The 19594-nt window shown below is 44.2% G+C and overlaps 1 protein-coding gene across 3 annotated transcripts in view; it reads right to left on the reverse strand.

Moving 5' to 3' along the window:
* Window positions 1-17119, reverse strand: part of Cpeb2 (cytoplasmic polyadenylation element binding protein 2) — a 52346-nt gene extending 35227 nt beyond the window's left edge. Inside the window, exons 1-4 of one of the 3 annotated variants that reach the window (XM_048364909.1) lie at window positions 16189-17119; window positions 13084-13374; window positions 12299-12388; window positions 4145-4235 (exon numbers count right to left, since the gene is read on the reverse strand). In XM_048364909.1, the coding sequence (XP_048220866.1) occupies window positions 4145-4235; window positions 12299-12388; window positions 13084-13374; window positions 16189-16953 (1237 nt within the window). In that variant the 5' untranslated portion in view covers window positions 16954-17119. Of the gene's footprint in view, window positions 1-4144; window positions 4236-12298; window positions 12797-13083; window positions 14115-16188 lie in introns of those variants that run through there. The other 2 variants (XM_048364910.1, XM_048364911.1) reach the window with 2 other exon arrangements.
* Window positions 17120-19594: the final 2475 nt, after the last annotated feature.

Here is a 19594-nt window from a genome sequence, read left to right on the forward strand (position 1 = left end):
AACATTAGGGAGTGGTCTGAGGCCTGCATGGGTAACATGTCCTCAGTTTGAGAACCTCTGCCTGCTCAAAACCTAAATCTTTATCAAAATTTCTTAAATTCTAAAATATATCACTTCTCAATAAGAGGCAAAGAAATTTATGCAAGTTAATTTTGCGACTCTACTTACAATTGTATGTTAAGGCCAATGGGAAAGGAAAAGCAGGAAAGCGTCAAAAATTTGGTCTTACAACATCCACTTAGCACTTTAAAACAGTAATTTCTTATTTTCTCAGGGAATAAATTCCCTAAAATAAACAGAGCTTCTTTCTTCAGGAGCCTTAAAAATAGGAGTTTAACAACCCGAAATTTTAAAAGTTGATACTAGCCCAAGCCTGTAATCCTAGTTACTCAGTAGTCTGGGATTTTTAGATCATAGTTTGAAGCCAGCCCAGGCAGGAATGTCCATCGAACTCATATTCAATGAATTACCAAAACAAAACAATTACATATGTGTATATATATACATTATATATGTATACATGATATATACCATATATATATATATATATATATATATATATATATATATATATGGCTGAAGGTGGAGCTGTGGCTCAAGTGATAAAGCACTAGCAACGAGCAAAAAAACCTCAGGAACAATGTCCAGGCCTTGTGTAAGGTTCCACATACGTGTGCACACACACAGACACACAGCTGATACTCAATACACAAGGATTCATAGTAGGTAAAGGTTTTAAAACTGCATACTTCTAATATTCTTGGCATAAAAGTCGTATTCTAAACATTTTCCCCAGTTTTCTCTAATTGTTCAAGGAACACTGGTAAAGTCGTGATTTGGTGAGATAGATCTTCCCTCCATAGTATTTCCAACACTTGTGATAGTTATATGTATATTATGTTTTTGTAGATTCTGTCTCTTCTTTCCCCAGTAAACTATATATACATACATGTAAACAGAGTCCATGTCCTCATGCAATGTAACAGCCAATATGGTACAAAATATGGGCCTATTTAATGGGCTACAGTACTTCCGAGTTCCACTTCTGTCTATATCACTTCACATCTGCACACAGGAGGTGGGGCTAGACCCTTCTTAACTGCTATCATGCACCATATTTTATTGTTTTGTAAGGGCTTGGGCACTGTCCCTGAGCTTTTTTGTTCAAGGCTGGTGGCTCTACCACTTTAAGATACAGCACCACTTCCAGCCATAAAAAATTTAAGTGGAAACAATGAAGTTTCCCTACTGACCTGTTAAAATAACTGGGGTGTAGGAAAAGGAAACATTTCAGGTATAAGAGGATGCGTCTATCAGTATAATCACTCTGTTCTCAAAGGTTGGTCCATTTTAAATATTACATGACTGGTTTTCTTTTTTCACCTTTACTAGTTTATCTTTTCCTTTAGAGTGGAATTAGATGGGGAATCTATAGGCATGCCTTTTATTTTTTAATATCCAGCTCCATGATGGTTTCCACAGATTATTGCCTCCTACTATTCACATCTCTATTTTTTAAAATAATACTTTATTTTATTGTAAAGGTGATGTACAGAGTAGACATAAGCAGTGACTTAGACACTGCAGAAATGAGATTTCTGAAGCTAGGCCATGGAAGATGCTAAGGCATTTGCATTGAACTATATCATTCAGTGTTTGTAAAACCAGTAACAAAGTGGCAAGAAGGTTTAGTAGGCCTAAGAAGAGGTCCATATGGCAGTGGACTGAGTCCTTTGGCCAAAAACTACACTAACTTGCCAGAACATTGGTACACACCACCTGGAAAAGGAATCCTTCAATCCATCAAGGAGGACAAGCTCGGCCAATTTCTTTTTTGTTTTTGTGGCCAGTCCTGGGGCGTGGACTCAGGGCTTGAGCCAGTCCTAGGGCTTGAACTCGGCACCTGAGCACTGTCTCTGGCTTCTTTTTGCTCAAGGCTAGCACTCTGCCACTTGAGCCACAGCACCACTTCCAGCTTTTTTCTATATATGTGGTACTGAGGAATCGAACCCAGGGCTTCATGTATACAAGGTGAGCGTCGGCCAATTTCTTTTGACTGCTATCTAATGAATGATCATTATAACCAGAAATAATCACTTAATTTGCTCCTTTAATTCTAATAATACAGAAATCTTGTAAAATGATAAATATTTATTAATTTAAGCTGTTGAATTTTGGGGTACTTTGTCTTACAGTAATAATTAGTATAATCTCTTATTACTAAGATTTCAGCTTTCTAGAAATTTTCACCATTAATATGAGAAAAAAACTTAGTTTAACATTGTATCCCTCATTTGCTTATCTTTTACATGAGGTCACTTAAATAAAATGAAGACATTTCTTCTTAAAAAAACATTTCAAAGATTAAGACTAGTTTTGTTCTGGAGGGAGATATCTTTGTATTAAATAGAAGTACAGATTTTCTGAACGAGTTGGGAAGGCAGAAGTCCTGAGGCAAAGTGCTCCTCAGATGGGGAAGGAAAGAAGGGAGAACAATGTGTAAATTAACCTTGGTTCGTTCCTTTAATTTTCAATCGCCTCCTATGAAGATTCTACTGGGTTTAATCCCCACAAAGTGTAGTATTCCAAACTTGGGAGAGAAAAAAATATGTAATATGATACTGTAGAAATTTGTACTAGTAAGAATGAAAGGCATATAAAATGTTCCAGGACTCAACTAGGAATTTTAAATAGTCATAGGATGGCAACTTGCAGAAAGTAGCAGTCATTTCTTTATACTGTACGGATAGATGGTTTCTCACAGGGACGGTTTTTCTTCTTTTCTTGACATAATGTATGGGAACATGAAGAACTCCAGTGAGAAAGGGAGATCTGTCACCATGATCATTCCTAAAAGTGGGGGGCGGGGGCATGTTTTGCCCTTTCCCAGATCTAGAGGTAATTTTCTAACAAAAAAAATTCACTTCATATTAGGAAAAAAAATACCTCTTAGACAACATTTTGCTCTTTCCATTTTCTTTTCTTAAGGTCCTTACTCTAGATTACCCCTCTATACTTTTAAAATAATCAAGGCTAGAAACAAAATACTGAGATAATTGTGTACAATGAAAAGTTTCTCTAATGTCTTCACAAATTCTTTTAATAGAACACCAGAAAAAAAACAATGAAAACTTTTTCATTACCCACTGATAATATGTTATTATATCTTGTAATAGAATTTCTAAGTTTTCTTTCTAGAGAAGATGGTAAAGCAAAAAGAAAAGGGGAATTTTCTTTGTAGATGATCTCACAATGTAGCCCAGGCTGTCCCTAAATTTGTGATTCTTCTGCCTCAGCTCACAAATGCTGGGATGACAGACATGTACAGAACAACTGGCTTAAAAAGCAGATTTAAGACAAACACAAATGCAGTTATGGATACAACAGTGAAAAAAATAAGACTCCATAGAGACATACTCATAGAAACTACTAGAGGCCTCCAGCAACCAAGCCAACATCCACAAAACCACCCCAAACCATGAATTTGTTCATTTGTATTCAATTATCATTAGCAAATCTCAACAGTCACTAATAAATAGCCCCTGAACTCTTCAAGCTCATTAGAAAAACAAACTTTTCCAGGCAAAATCCAAAAGCAGAACAAAACAATTCGATTCTGGTCAACTAAGCTGCCAACAATAGAGTTGTAAGATATATAGACTAAATCTTCTAAGAAATTTTTAACTAGCTTTATTTTATAGACTAAAAACACAAAATGTTTACAGAGTAATTCATTATTTTGATTCAATGAAAAATTCTGAACCACAATCCATTAGTTATGCTGCTTAATTTCTGACCTATTGAAACAGTATAGGTAATATTGTTGCTTTAAGCTGCTAAATTTGAGGATAATTATGTGGAAATAGACAACTAATATCTCCCTTCATTCAGGATGGCAGAGCTTGGTAGAGTTTCTCCCCTTAATATAAAAGGTAGTCAGAAATATTATACTAAGAAACATAAAATGATTACTTTTTTCATTTATACACAGAATATGTACATATGAAGCAAGTATGTTAATGCAATTTCTTTACACATTACTTGTGATTCATTGACATAGGGGCTATCTAGTCAACCCATAAAACTGGTGCCTTAAGTAGAAAAGTTGGTATATTATATATAATTATTTTTTTAAGTTACATACCCTTAAGAGGATCATGCTCTGCTCTCATAATATCAATAAGGGAATTTTCCAAAGAGTGCATATTCAAACTATCATACATTCTACTTCGATCCTAGAAGGAAAGGAAAAGAAGCAATAAGAGCTATGCATTAAAAAAATAATAATGGTTAAAAATACTACCTAAATTCTCTTACATAAAACAGAACATCTGATTAATATTTTACTTAAGAATCTGTATCCCCCCCCAAATGCCAATAACTAAACATCTCCATGAGTTACAATGTCTTTTATTGAAGGATAGTACTTTAAATACATTTATCTCCAAAATATCTTATAAAAATAAAGTTAATGTCTTTGGCAGTATTAATGTAGTACATTAATTTTTGTCATTTCTATAAAGATTCCTGGAATGTTATGCACATACAAAATACTTTTAGTTATCTGTTTAAAATTTTTCTATTTTCTAGGAAGATATCCATTTCTCTTGGAAAATTAACATCTGGGGGGCAGGGATAAAGGTAATTGCACCACACTTTAAACATCTATCAGATACTTATTTATTTGACTCAGTGATCTGAATTTTATAATAATGAATGTGTACAAAGTTTACATGGTAAAAATTAGAAGCATGAGTTACTAATATCAAAACAAAAATACAATGCTTGTATTTAATCTTGCTCTCTAAAAAACGCATGAAAATTATATATTGAAAAAAACAACAAATCTGTCTCACATGATTCCATAAGGCATAAGGATCTCTCCATTTTGCACATATCACCCCCCCCCCCCCGCCAAAAAAAAAAAAGGCTAGGTGGAGGAACAGTGAAAATACTCAGTTCACTTGTTGAAGAATAAAATCTGTTGTTTTTATCAGCCTTGTTTGCTGAAGGCTGAGTGTCATCACTTGCTTACTACTAGGAATGTTATTCTTTATTGTTAATGAATTCACAGTGTATTCTGCTCAACACACACACAAACTTTCTGAAAAAATATACATGGGAAACTACCACAGAAAGCTGCTTCCAAGTTTCCTGACATATTCTCAAAATGCCAATCCATCCCTTGCCCACTCATATGTACACATGTATGACGTGTGCCAGGAAAGACCATTTTAAACACTCAACAAATGAATACCACAGAAAACAGAAAAGAGGAACCAGAAGAATAAGCATGTGTGCTGGGGAGATTAAGTCCCCATAAGCAGCAAGGTAAGCCACTTAACGGAGTCCACATGCTTTAAAAGAGACCAGGAGTCCCTGTGATACAGTATTATACTCAATACATACATATATTTCTTTCTCAGGAAAGGTTTTAGCTTCTATTATTTTCGAAAGAGGGAAACCCATGATCTAGAGACAATTCAGAACCAGTTTTTTAGAGTGCTAAACAAAAACACAAGAAGCATTTTGAGAATAGGCTACTTATTTACTCTACTTAGATGTTTAAAATAATGTTGTAAGCTTTTTAAAGCCGAAAGACCAGAAGCCTTGTAGGCTAAACAAGGTGCTGTCAAGGAATTAAAAAGGGTGAAAAGTAACACTGAATGATGGAAAGAATGCTAGGCAGCAGGCTCTTATTCCAGCTTTATCACCAGTTAACTAGATCAGTGCCTTTACTGATTTTTTTTTTAATGGAAAGACCCCAAACAGCTATTCACTAGAACAATGACCCTGTTGGTGAGGAACACAAACCAACCAATGAGGTTTAACAGTGCTTCCCCAAACTTGAGCAAGCTTCCAAATTAATTATCTGAAAGGCTGACTATCACAGATTGTTGGGACTATCAACAAACTGATTCTGTAGGTTTAAAGTGGTGCCTGAGAATTTATTATTCTAAGGTGTTCTCAGGTGACGCTAATGCTGTCATCCTACAATACACAGGTAATACAATGAGTTTTGTGATCTTTGTTCTAAGTCACTAAACTTTAGACTCCAGTTCCATTTTATAGAAATAATCATATCGGATTACATGACCCCTGAAGTGCATTTAAACAAATATATAAGGAGGCATTAATGTAAGAACAAATGAAATAAAATGTAATAGACAAGATGGTCTCTTGGTAAAAATAACGTACAATTAATTATAGAATCTCTCCAAACAGTTCTATCTTCTGGACTTTCACTATACAGATTTCAAAACTAATTTGTTCATTTTTCCTGTTTTCCTACTAAGTTTTTGAGTTAATTAAGCCTACGAATCTTCTAAATATGAACACAGCTAGTTCACAAATATTTCCTAAATGTTTACTATTATATCTCTACCATAAAAAGTTTTGTAAAATCATGTCAGTTGCATTCTATGAGGTGAAGACTATACTTTAAAAATGGTAATTTTAGGCTGACACTATGGCTTAGCTGTAGACTGCCTGCCTTGCATGCATGAAGCACTGGGTTTGATTCCTCTGTACCACATAAACACAAAAAGCCAAAAGTGGCATTGTGGCTCAAGAGGTAGAAGCCTTGAGCAAAGAGAAGCTAGGGACAGTGCTCAGGCCCAGAGTCCAAACCCCAAGACTGGCCAAAAAAAAAAAAAAAGGTAATTATACTGATTGCTACTGTGGAAATCAATATGGAGGGTCATCAAAAAACTAAAAGTAGATCTATCTTATGACTCAGCCATACCACTCTTGGGCATACCCATCAATATAAAAGACAATCAATACAAACAAAGACACACACACCACATGTATGTGTGTACATCACGGACTATTAGTTGCTCATAAAGAAAAATTCCTATTCTTCTTGCAGAAAAATGAATGGAACTCAAGATTTTATGTAGAATGAGATAAGAGTTCTCAAAAGTTTTTCAGTTTTCAAGTTGTAGAGAAGACTTAAACTAATGCTAATAATAACAATAATGGGACATAAATATAAAAGGACTGACCATCTAGGATGGTAAAGAGAAAGAGGAGAGATGGGAAAGAAGCTATTGAAGAGTGATGAAGGCTGAGGCGCGCGCACACACACGAGCATGCACATGTATGTGCACGCACAAACACACACGCGTGCACACATATAGGCAGTGTAATGAAACCCAGTAAATGTTGTTTAAAGGGCAAAAGGAGAGGAATGGTAATATAGTGGACATGAATTTGTTCAAAATGCATCCAGTGTAGGAAAGACTTGCAATAAAACTTTCTCATCTTACAAGTGCATGCAAATAAAAAAATTTAGAAAAATGAAAACTAAAATCCTTGTTATAAAGGACTACATACCTCAGCATCCTCAATATAATTGACAAGTACCAGACATCAAATATTGAAACTTTTGAAAGGATATGTTACAGCTTAGAATTATCTTTCCAGATTGGGTATTTTACCATACTACATTTTGCTATAAAACAAGTACATGTTTCTTCTGAAATAAAGATATCAGAAAAACTTGTATTCATGCAAATTTACATGTTTTAAAATAACCATCAGTATATCAATCCAGAAAATTATAGCACTATAACTTCCATTTATTACTACATGACTATTTGAAAACTGTCAAGACATTTCACAAAAACAAGACTGAAGATGAATTTTGTACTTATGTTAAAGTATGAAAATAATCTGGAAAAGAATCAACCAAGTGTGCTTTTAGAAAATGAGAGTATAGGAAAGAATACCAGGACACAATGACAGAAAAAGTATAGGCATTTATAGCCTAATATTTACTTTCTTCAAACTTAGACATTAGCTACAGTCTAGGAAGGGCTGAAAAACACAGAAGAGAATGAAGTAATCCTCACCTTGCATATGACTTAAAGGATTATAAATACCAAAAATTAACTATGGATTATGTAAGTCCATGTACAGTATTAGCTTGATATGGTAAAATAACTACACCTTGCTTGACAAAGGAGATTTCATTACTTCTCTTGCTTTGACATATTCAAAATCCTGCTTTATTTCACAAGTAGACAAGTAGAAGCTTCCACTCTTGAAAATGAAGTATTCCTCCAAAGAAGCAGCAGAATTATAGAAGTCCTACATCCTATCCTCACAAGGTAAACCAGATGCTCGAACACATATTCTTTGGTATAAGCTAAGCTCTGCACAACGATAAGATAGGCCCATCATACTGCTTCCAACCTGTGTCATGTTCTCTAATTTTTAAACACAAAGAAAAAGTTGTGCTAATATGTCCTCATTTTAAGTAAACATTGATTATACATTCCAACTACACAGTATTATTGCATCATGCAATCTCAGTAGCAGATGACACGTTGGCCTGCTTTACCACGAACACAGACAACTTATAAGCATTCATATCATTCTCTTTTGTTCAACACAAACCATTTAATTATCCAACTGGACTCCTATACTTTCAAAGCCAAGAATACTGCTCCCCCCCCATAGATTCCCAAGTGTAACTAAAATAATAATGCACATGCAGTACACATCGCTTAAACTTCCTTAATTCTGAATTTCAACCAAGTACTCTGACTAGTTATTTCTTTTTAAATGAAGGCCATAACCTACCAAAGCTATGCTAGTACCTTCAAGGACTAAAGACAAAATGGAAAGATAAGAGAAAACCTTTCAAGTACAACTAAAGAACTGAAATTAGGATAGGAGACACATGAAGAAAGCATCTGTTACCCACGATGTATACAAGAGTCCTTTGTTTTTTTTCTTTTTCATTTTTCAGTGTGCAAGTGTGATGACTACTTCTGTCCCCAAAGCTCATGTGGTTGAGAAGCGAAACTGAAGGAATGCTTTCATTAAGTGAAACACTGATCTGGTCTTGTTACTACATACTGCTTTGTCATGAATAAAGATTCCAATATATTATTCTTAGATCTCAAAATTTTATTCATCACAACATTGTAACACGTTGGCTTAAGACTGGTAAATAATTCATGTGTTGCGAAACAAAATTCCAAAGTTGACAGTACTGGTAATACTTCAGCTAGGGATAGCTGATTTTCAGGCTTTAAAGGCTACTTTACAGTTGCAAGATGTTGCTTTGTTTAAGGTTATTGATGTTATCAAAGCCAGCAAAATGACCTTTAAAACTTCAGTTAAGAAAGCATTTACTTTGATTTAAAATAGCCAAGTATTAATGAATAAGCATATGGCAACCTTACCATTTAACTGAAAATTCTATTTTAAGGTAATTTAGATGTCACATTTTTCATTATTATTTCTTGCAAAGATAAATAGCAAATAGTGTTTTGGAGTAAAGAAATTTTAGTCAGGCATGATGACTCATGCCTATAATTTCAACAGTTAGAAGACAGGCAGTAGGGTTGTAAGTTCAAGACTAATCAATCTAGGCTATGACTAAGACGGTTTCAAAAAACAAATAAAATTTTAACCTAAAATAAGTATCTGTTTTTTATTCTTCATACTTGGGACTGAATTTAGGGTATTTTTGGGGGTTTTTTTTGGTCATGGGGCTTGAACTCTCTGTGCCTGGGCACTGTCCCTGAGCTCTTCAGCTCAAGGCTAGCACTCTACCACTTGAGACACAGTGCCACTTCCACTTTTCTGGTGGTTAAGTCTTACAGACTTTCCTGCCCGGGCTGGCTCTGAACCATGATCCTCAGATCTCAGGCTCCTGCGTGGCTAGGATTATAGGTGTGAGCACCAGCCACCAGCTCAGCTCTCAGGGTCTTGTATTCTTGAGGCAGGCTGGCAGACCTACAGGGGTTTTTTTGTTTGCTTGTTTGTTTCTTAGAGTCTCAAGCTAACTGTGGTTGAAGCTGGCTTGGGATTACAATATTCTTGTTTCTAACTCCCCAAGGGCTGAGATTATAGGTGTCTACTTCTGGGTTCTAATAATCATTTTAAAGTCATAAATGTGCATAAAAGTTGAACTTGCTTTTTTAAGTTTTAAATTTGAAACATTTGTTTTAAAATCTAACTTAAAATAACAAATACAAAAGTTTACTTATAACCAGCAAAATCAACTTATAAAAGTAATTTTATTTACTGAATTCCTTTACATGTTTTAGGCCTTGTTGTAGGTAAGGCTTGACAGTCAGTTTAAGAATTATGAGTTCAGGGGCTGGGATGTGGCTTATTGGTAGAGTGCTAGCCTTGAGCAAAAAAAGCTCAGGAACAGTACCCAGGACTTTAGTTCAAGCCCCAAGACTGGGGGGGTGGGGGGAACAAAAACAGTAATTATGAGTTCAGGTCTCTAATTTATTATGCTTGAGACTTAATCAGCTTGAGACTAAAGGAAATAAAAAGTAACGTTTTAAAATAATAAACTACACAGCAAAAAATTAAAATATGTCAATTAAAGGTAAGAAATGAGAAAAATCTCCCTGAATATTTAAGTGATATTTTAATTTTGCTAAACAATTAACTACTGAACATTTTATAATACAAAGGCTAGTTTGTAGCAGCTCCTGTACTTGTAAGAGCTTCAACTTCAAATACTTCAACCTTTTATGGAAAGATGGAAGGAAGGAAACTCAGAAGAAATTATGTAGAATAATGACAAAGTACTTAAAGGAGGTAATCAGTTTGCTTTTTAAACAAGTAGAAAGATCATACAGTACCCTCCTCTGCCTTAAACCAATACCGTTGTAACCTTCCCTGCCAAGAACCCAAGCTCCTTATATGTTAAAAATAAAGGTCAGGGGTGGGGCCAGAAGGAGAGCACTGGCAGCCAGAGCCTTATATGACCTAGTTCCATGTCTCTCTGTTATAGATAAGAAAACTATGACCTAGAGAGATGAAAGGCAATAAACTATGTCCTCCTTCAATGTCAAAAAGTATTCTGAGAGGAAGAGGAAGAGTTTCCAAGTTTTGATCTCATCTCCTTCCAGATAAGTTTGTTATCCTTTGTGTTCCATCTCTGAATTCAAACTTCATTACATCATGCCCATGGCCAAGAGGCCATAATAAATTCCAAGATCTTAGCAGTTGACCAAAAGTCTATCCTTAAGCACTGAAATCCATTAGTGGATCTAAAGTTAAGGGCAAAAAACTTCACAAGACCCTATCTTAACAGAAAAAGTGGTGGAGTGCGCCTGTCATCTCAGTTATAGCCTATTGGCAGGAAGCAGAAACTAGAGGATTACTGCCTCTGCCTCTCTGAGTGAAAGAAAACAAAAACAAAAACCAAACACAAGCCCAGATCTCAAAAATAACCAGAACAAAATGGGGTGAGAGGTGTGGCTTAAAGCAGTAGAGCTCCTACCTAGCAAGCATGAAGTTTAGCGTTTAAACCCCAGTACCAACAAACACCAAAATCGAACAGGATCAGACAGGAAAAGAGAGTAGAAAAGGATGGAAAGCAACCTTGTGTTAATAAGCAAAATGGCAAACTACAAATTACTAGAGACAATCGCAACTTCTAAGAAAAGATCCTGGCAGGACAGCTCTAGTAAACAGGTAGGATTTGTGTAAAGCAACTGTGAATGGTTGATTACTGAAGTTAGTGCTAAGCTGTTAGACTAGAATGCCAATACAAATGTGTTATTTATTAATTTGCCTACAAACTTACAAAATCACCTGTCCAAACTTACAAAATCATCTCATGTTAAGGAAGAATCTGAACTGTGATCATACTTAATGTCCGGTCTAAGCTCAATCAAATTTAAGAAGAATCTTCATATTGTCTTCTTTTAATCCTTAATACCTACCTAGTATATATACATTCAGATTCAGTCTGCAGAAGATAGCACTTTACAACCACAAAGGGTTTGAGGGTAAGTTAAATAAAGGGTATAAGAGCAGCAATGAAATTTAGAATAAGTACTGTAACATAAACTTTTTTTTTAATACAGTGAAAAAAATGAAATAAGACAAAGTCTTTTCAGAAATATATCTCAAGACAAATGCAGGAGACTTCATGACAAAATTTACTGGACTTTTTTTAAAAACATGAAATGTAAAGCTAGATGTTAATACATAATTTTTATTTAAAATAATCTGAAAGGAGACAAAATGTTCAGTTTGATGTTTAAAGTCAGGTGCTCTTAGGTATACAATTCCTTTTTCAAAAAAATGAATTATACTTCATAAGTATGACTACAAATCTTTTAGATTTGAAAATGAGTATTTTATATTATTTTATATTTCATTTAAGTGATCTTTAAAAATTAATTTGCCTCAATGCCTTCTGACAGATGCTTAAATAGATTTAATTATAAAGTACATGATAAATCCTACTCATAATGTAAATACTACACTGCTAGCCAAAATCCTGAAAAATACACACTGTGCAGCCTACCTGGTCTATTCTGGATGTTCCGGCTGCAGTACACCAACTATCTTGGAGGGAATCTGAGCCCCAAGCTGGCAACTGCAAACTAGATCTCACCTTCAATAGCATAGAAGTTTTCATCAGAAATGAGCAGTTCTCTTCCCCATACCCACCAGAAAAACCCCCAAAACCAAAGAAACCAAAACACCAACAATCAAAGTTCTTTTTATCCATCTTAAATCTTTGTTCCATCCTCTTAATGGTTTTGGGGAAAAACAGCCCTAAGAGAGTGTCAAAATATTCAACAAAATACTAACAGGCCTGAACAAATGGTCTAATCACCCTATGAAACCATATTTAGAGAGAATAGTCACTGAACCAGTGCAGACAAATGTAAATTAGATGAAGAAAGCCTTAATATTAACACTGCCATCATCATAGTTGTAGTAAGCATTTTAATATTTAGAAAGCTGATCATAGGCAAATCTATGAATAATAAGTTATGGAACACTTTTAAGCGTAGCTTACGTATTATAGGTAAAACAAAATTTTGGCATTTTTAAAGAGGTGCCAATTAAAAGCTTCAACATATATTTAAGAAACACAAAAGGGTTTTTAAGTGTTTTCCATAACAGGTTTAAATACATTACATTCTGAACTTTGTGTATTATTCTCCTCTTTGAAAATTAAAACACATGCTTAAAAACTAAAGCCTCCTTAACTTGATAGTTTCACTATTCTACTATCAAAGCCACCACCACCCTACTTCTTTAAAGGATTAAAATTATAAATAAGGCCATTTACATACATACCATTCTTACCTGTAAGGGTAAGAGTGTATTACTATTGTTGTCTGTTCTGAACACATTATCTTCAATCCAAGATTTTGGAGTCAGTGATGGAGTAGAGCGTGTGAATTTCGGTGGTGCTATGACATTACCAGAGAATGGTTTCTTCAGTGGAGATATCTGATTCATAGTCCCTGGAATTCCCATGTTTCCAGTTCTACGGTGGTCTCGGCCATGCATTGCTCCCCAGGACATGCTTCCTGTGCCCCAGCCACTGCTCTGATGGTTGCTCCAAGGAGATTGTTTCAGAAGAGGCTGGGGAAAACACATCTGCTTAAATTACAGGCTTTGAAGACTTCATTATTCAAGTTTAGATCTAATTTACATGATCATAAAATGAAATAGGTAAAAGTAACAAATTATATCTTAAGTAGCTTACAAAATGTCATAGATTAGCTATTAGATTTAGCTATTAGAGATCATATTTATTTCATTCTGGGTAAGTTGTTTTCATCCTATTATCCACTATAAATATAATGATATTCAGGCTAGTTCCCCAAATAGAACAACGTAGTTATTTTTTTTTCTTTTCAGAAAGATCTGTATAGATGATAAAGGGAAAGTATATTTTTAAATTGAAATTCACTCTGAGGAGCCTTAAAGCAGCCATATTTGATAGGTCTTTTGCTAATGAAACAGTTTTAATTATCCTGTTATAAGCCTTCATTCTTCTCAAAAGTTGTACTACTCTGAAAATTACATTCAGATACCATCTGACATTACTCTGTTGCATGAATTAAAAATGCCTTCCAGGGTAGGGAATACAGGGAAGATGTCCTTTCTGCACATGGCTTGTTCAACTTTAAAAATACTTCATTCCAGTTATGGTATCATTTTGTTCAAAGTGATTCTTTGTTATCTGTTCACCAATTCTTTAATAATCAGATGTTAGCTGGGCGCCAGTGGCACAGGCCTGTAATTCTAGCTATGTCAGGGTGAGAGCTGAGGATCACTGTTTAAAGTTTATCTCCACTAAACTACAAGAAAAAGCACTAAGTGGAGCTGTGACCCAAGTGGTAGAGCATTAGCCTTGAGCAAAAGGTCAGGGACAGAGCGCGCCCAGGCCCAGAACCTCTACAGTGTGTGTGTGTGTGTGTGTAGTATATGTATATACAATATAATGTATAACATATTGGCAGTATTTATCCACCTAATGGAATATCCATAAGTGGATCCACTGAGAATACTGCCAGTAAACAACCAGAGGCTTTGACAATGCTTGATCATCTTAATACAAGTCTTCCAAGTTTCCACTGGATCATACACTTTCAAAATAAGTTATATTTCTATCTAGAACCTATGGTAAGAAATGTCACTAAAGCTTTTTGGAAAATCCAGGAGTCTACAGTACTTCTTTTCCTATAGTTAGTGTGAGTTGTTAATGATTCTACTTCTCCTAAACTATCTAACTCTTCTGTGCTAAGACTTGGCCGATGGCTGTATGGAACAGGCAGTCACTAAAATTCAATAAATAACAGTACTCGCAAGCATCGAGTCTTAAAAGAAAAAAAATTAAACCCTCTGGTCCATAGTACCTATTTTTAAATCATTTCAGCACTAATATAATCATAAGTAGATTGACCACCCACATAGTCCAAAAGCATAACTAAGTAGCTCGTGGATAAATCACTCCATGCATGAGGACCTTACTTTGCTTACTAAATGATTCGGTGTTCAAAATTCTCTTGCAGTAACCTCAAACTCTATATGCAAGGTGCATGACCTCATACACTCCGGGTTAATACCTATTTTTGTACAAAAGGGGAATGCAGACAAGAATGGATCATGGTATATGTTCTGCTAACATCCTATGTTATAGGAATACAAAATTACTGCGCTTGTGGCAGGCTTCTAGTTAGAGAAGAGCTCGCAATACGAAAGACGATGTATCCCCGTGGGAAGGCAAGGTATTACTTCACAATCCCTCTTTTCAGCCCTTATGGGTAATACTTTTTTTAAAGGAGAAACCAATGACTGAACAGAAGTGTACGCCGTCACCTGGGTGAAACTAGATAAACGGTTGTGAGGATCATTAACTTGGATAGGATTCACTTTTTAAGGTTAATAACCCTTGGAAACTTGGGTCAACGTGGGGGGGGGGGGAGTTTCACGAGCCCAGTAAGCACTGATTGGTTAAGGTCATATTTTACTCTGTTCAAGGCTTAATGACTAACATGAACTCGAGACAGAACGATGACTATAACCAATGCTGCGGCGTAGATTTAAAAAAATACAACAACAGAACGCTCTCCACGTCCAGCCCGGAGGGTCAACCCGGGAATGTGCCCGCAAACCGAGATAGACCTTAATAAAGACAGCGATCGGTGGAAATCCAGCCCGGGGTCGAGTCCGATCTCTCGTCACCGGCTCGAGGCCGGACCGCCCGGGGAGGGGTCCGTCCCCCCACCGGAGGCTGAGCCCACCGGGACGCCGGCCCAGTGCGGAGGACACACGGGGACCCTCGCTTCGGACTCCAAGCCCGCACGCTATCTCGCACACACACACACACACACACACCCTCGAACATTCCAAAACCCCCATTTAAACCATCAGAGCCCCTGGCGATGATCCCCCCCCCCCACCACCCCCGAAAGCCCGGCGAGCTGGGGGCGGCGGCCGCGGCGGGCTCGGCCGGGTGGGGCGGCTCGGACTCGGCTGCAGGTGGAGCTCGACCCGGCGGACCGGCGGGCGGGCGCTGGGGGATGGGGGGAAGCCGGGCGTGCTCGGCGCCGGCCCCGCAAAAGAGCGGAGCCAAGGCGGGAGGGAAAGGCAAAGTGGCCCCGCCGGTGCCGTCCTCCCCGCCGGTCCCCTAAGCGGACCGGACGGGTCGGCGATCCAATGCCACCCCCCCCGCCCCGCCCCGCGTCGGGGACACCGCAACCCCCCAGCCGGCGACGATGGGACCGGGGAGCCGCCGCCGCCGCCGCCCGCGAGCCCGGCCGTCCTGCCCCGGCCCCACCGCCGGCCGGCCGGGGCGCGTTCGGCGCGAACCCGGGTGCGGAGCCCGCAGCCCCCGGCACGGCGGTCCCCGCGCCGCCCGCCCCGGCCTCCGTCCCGCGTCCCCCGCACCTGGTGGTGGTTGTACGAGTTCCGCTGCTGCAGGAAGGCGGCGGCCGCCGCCTGGTGCTGCTGCTGGAGCTGCGGGCTGACGGGCGAGCGGCGGCTCTGCGGCGGCTGCGGCGCGGCGGCGGGCGGCGGGGGCTGCGGCTGAGGTAAATTCATGGCGGGCGGCGGGGGCACCGCGGCCGCCGCCGAGAAGGGGCCGCCGAAGCCGCCCCCGCCGCCGCCGCCCCCGCCGCCGGCCGGCACGCCGAGCCCCGCACAGCCGTGCGGCGACACCGGCGAGAAGCTCGGGAAGAAGGCCGGGTTCATGGACGACGGCAGCCCGGGGTAGAAGCCGTTCTCCGAGTCGGGGCTGGGCGGCGGCAGGGCGCTGAGCGGGCCGCCGCCGCCGCCGGGGCCGCCTCCCGGGGCGGCGGCCGCGGAGCCGGGCGGCGGCGGCGGCGGCGCCGGCTGCTGGGACGGCGGCTGGGGCGGCGGCGGCGGCTGGGACGCCGGCGGCGGCTGGGGCGGCGGCGGCTGCGACGACGGCTGGGGCGGCGGCGGCGACGCGGTCTGCACCGACCACGGGGTGCCGAAGCCGGGCAGCGGCGGCGGCGGCGACGCGGAGCCGCCTCCCCCCCCGCCGCCGGGGGGCCCCCCGCCCCCGCCGCCGCCGCCACCAGGGTGCGAGAGGTCCGGACTCTGCAGGCTGCTGAAGGCGCCCGCGCCCAGCGCCCCGCCGGGCAGGAGGTTCCCGGGGCTGCTGAGCAGGGGGTGGTTGGGAGACTCCATGGAGCCCGGCGCGGGGTTCACCACCGGCGGCGTCGAGGTTGGGGCCAAGCCCGCATCGGGGGGCTCGGCGGCGCTACCGTCGCCCGCGGCCGGGGTCTTCCGAGGGCTGTCGGCGCCTCCGTGGCGGCGCGGCGGGGCCGCGGGCGGCGAGGGCGGGAGCTGCGGGAGCTCGGCCGGGCGCGGCCGCGGGGTCGAGTCCGGCGGTGGCGGCGGCGGGAGGTGGTGCGAGTGCGGGAGTCGGAGCGGCGGCGGGCGCGGGGCGCTGGGCGCCGGCTGGAGCAGCAGCGAGCCGGGCGGCGGCGGCGGCGGGGTGAAGCGGCCTGCCGGGCAGCGGAGCGGCGGCGGCGGCGAGTCCGGAGGGTGGGGAAGGTGGGGCGGACTCGGCTCTTTCCTCTTGTGGCTGCTCAGCCGCTGCTGCTGCTGTGGCTGCCGCCGACTGAAGTCCTGCGGGGAGGAGGCGCGGCCGCCGCCGCCGCCGCGGCGGGCGGGGGCGGGGGCGGGGGCGGCGGGGGGGCGGCGCGGGCTCGGTGTGAAGTCCGGGGAGGGGCGGCGGTGGGTCACACCCGCGGCCGGGACTCCCGCGACCGCGCCTCCTCCTCCGCCTCCGCCTCGCCCGCCGCCCGGGGGGAGATCCGAGACGCTCGCCGCCCCCGGGAGCGGTGGTCGTGCGGCCGGCGGCGGCCGGGGCTCGTCCTGCGCGGGGTGCCGGTGCGCCGCCGCCGCCGCCGCCGGGAGCGGGGCGGAGGAAGAGGAAGCGGCGGGGACCGAGTAGGGGGAGGCGGCCTGCGAGCAGCAGCCGGTGACAGGCAACGGCGAGAGCCGGCCGCAGGGCGTGGCGGAGGGCGGCGGGGCGTGAGCGCGGTACGCCCCTCCGCCGAACCGGGGCCCCGGGCTGCTGCTGCTGCTACTGCTGCGGGGCGACGAGGTCTGCAGCGCCCCGATCTCCACGTCCCTCATTTACGGGGCTGGTGGCGGACCCCGGGCCGCCGCGGGGTGCGGGGGGGTGCGGGGTGGGGGGGTGAGGCGGGGAGGGATACTGTGACGGCGCGGGGCCACCGACTTCGGCACCCCCGCCCCCCCGCGGCGGCTCCTCGCGGCCGATCACCGCCGCCTCCCGAGACCGGCTCGGGCGCCGCCGCCGCTGCCGCCGCCGCCCCGACCGCTTAAGAACCCCGGAACGTGCGTCACCGCCACCTCACAATCGCGCCGTCCCCCCCCCCCACCCCCCCACTCCGCGGCCCGGCTCGGCCCGGCACGCGCGGGCCCGAGGCCGCCGCGCCTCGCCGCCCCGCCTCCGCCACGCCCCTCATTCATATGCAGCGAGGCCCGTGGCGCGCGCGCGCGCTCCCGAGAGGCCTCAGGAGGCGCGCGCAGGCGCGTCCCCGCGCACACAGCTACGCAGCGGACGCGGGCGTCGGGCCGGTTGGGGCGGGGATGGCGGATCTTAACTGGGCGCGAGCCGTGGGGGCGGGGACGCGCACGCTCGGGCGCGTGGCGCGCGCGCGCGCGGGGTCGAGCACGCGCGGGCGGTGCGGACGGTTCCTGGGCAACGGCCCCTCCCGCGCGGGAGGTCCACGCCGGGCGGCGGGTCGCACGCGCCCCCCTCCTCCCCCGCCTCCTTCCTGTCACTGAGGTCTAGGTCACGTGAGCCCGGGCGGGGCTGGCCGGCCGGCCCGGGTGGGGGCGGGGGGGATGGGGAACCTGAGGACCTGGAGTTGGACCGGCGGCAGCTCCGCGGGTGTGGAGGCGCCCGGTCCGGCCGGGTCGCGCCTGGGTCGCGGGCTCGGGCTGTGCGGGCTTCGCCGCACGGGCGCGCCCCGCCAGCCCCGGCCCGGTTCCCGCTTGGAGCCGCCGTGCGGGTGGGTGGCCGCGCCCGCGCCTGGGGTCTGGAGCCGGCTCGCGCCGCGCCGTCCCCGGCCTCCCCCACGCCGCGGGTAAACGCGGACCCCCACGTTTTCCCCGGGTTAAAGAGGAACAGACTCCCTGGAAGCCGCCCGGGCTCTGGGAGGTGATTTGCTTGCATGCGGCCGGGACTGGGGTTCGAGGCCAGCTCCCATGGTAACCCTGGGCCCGCTCCAAGTCAGCGGCCTGCCCGTTGAAAGCCTCCAGTGTGCGGCTGTGGGGGCTGGGGAGGGGGAGACCCCCTCTCCCGACCCACTCACCTGCCCCCACACCCCCACCCATTCACCTGCCCCCCACCTTTCACCTGCCCCCCCACCCATTCACCTCCCACTCATTCACCTCCCGCCCCCCACCCCACCCCAGACTAATTTGAACATTTCAGAAGCTTTATTTTCTAGGGAGGAAGGTTTCTCACTGGGGGGGCAGGGGGGAAGAAGAGCTTCTGAGTCAGCAGCCATCCTGTCCTGTCGAGGCTTGCGGCGTGGGAGGGAGGGCCTGGGGCCCTGGGAGCAGCCCTTGGAAGGAAACATTTTACCTAGAGAGACACATCCCAGGGGGTACATAATAACAGCCACCCTTCCCACCTAACTGTGTGAAGGCCGTGCTCTCGGGGTTTACACTGTCCGAAGGAAAAGCAAAACCTACCAAGAGGATCTTGGAAATACGCAGAAGAATCCCAGAAGCCGTACACAGGAGGTTGATTGGGACTTTGCTTGATTTTTCTTTTCCAAGTGGTAGT

Source organism: Perognathus longimembris, chromosome 16 (assembly GCF_023159225.1).
Source record: "Perognathus longimembris pacificus isolate PPM17 chromosome 16, ASM2315922v1, whole genome shotgun sequence".
Lineage (NCBI taxonomy): Eukaryota > Metazoa > Chordata > Mammalia > Rodentia > Heteromyidae > Perognathus > Perognathus longimembris.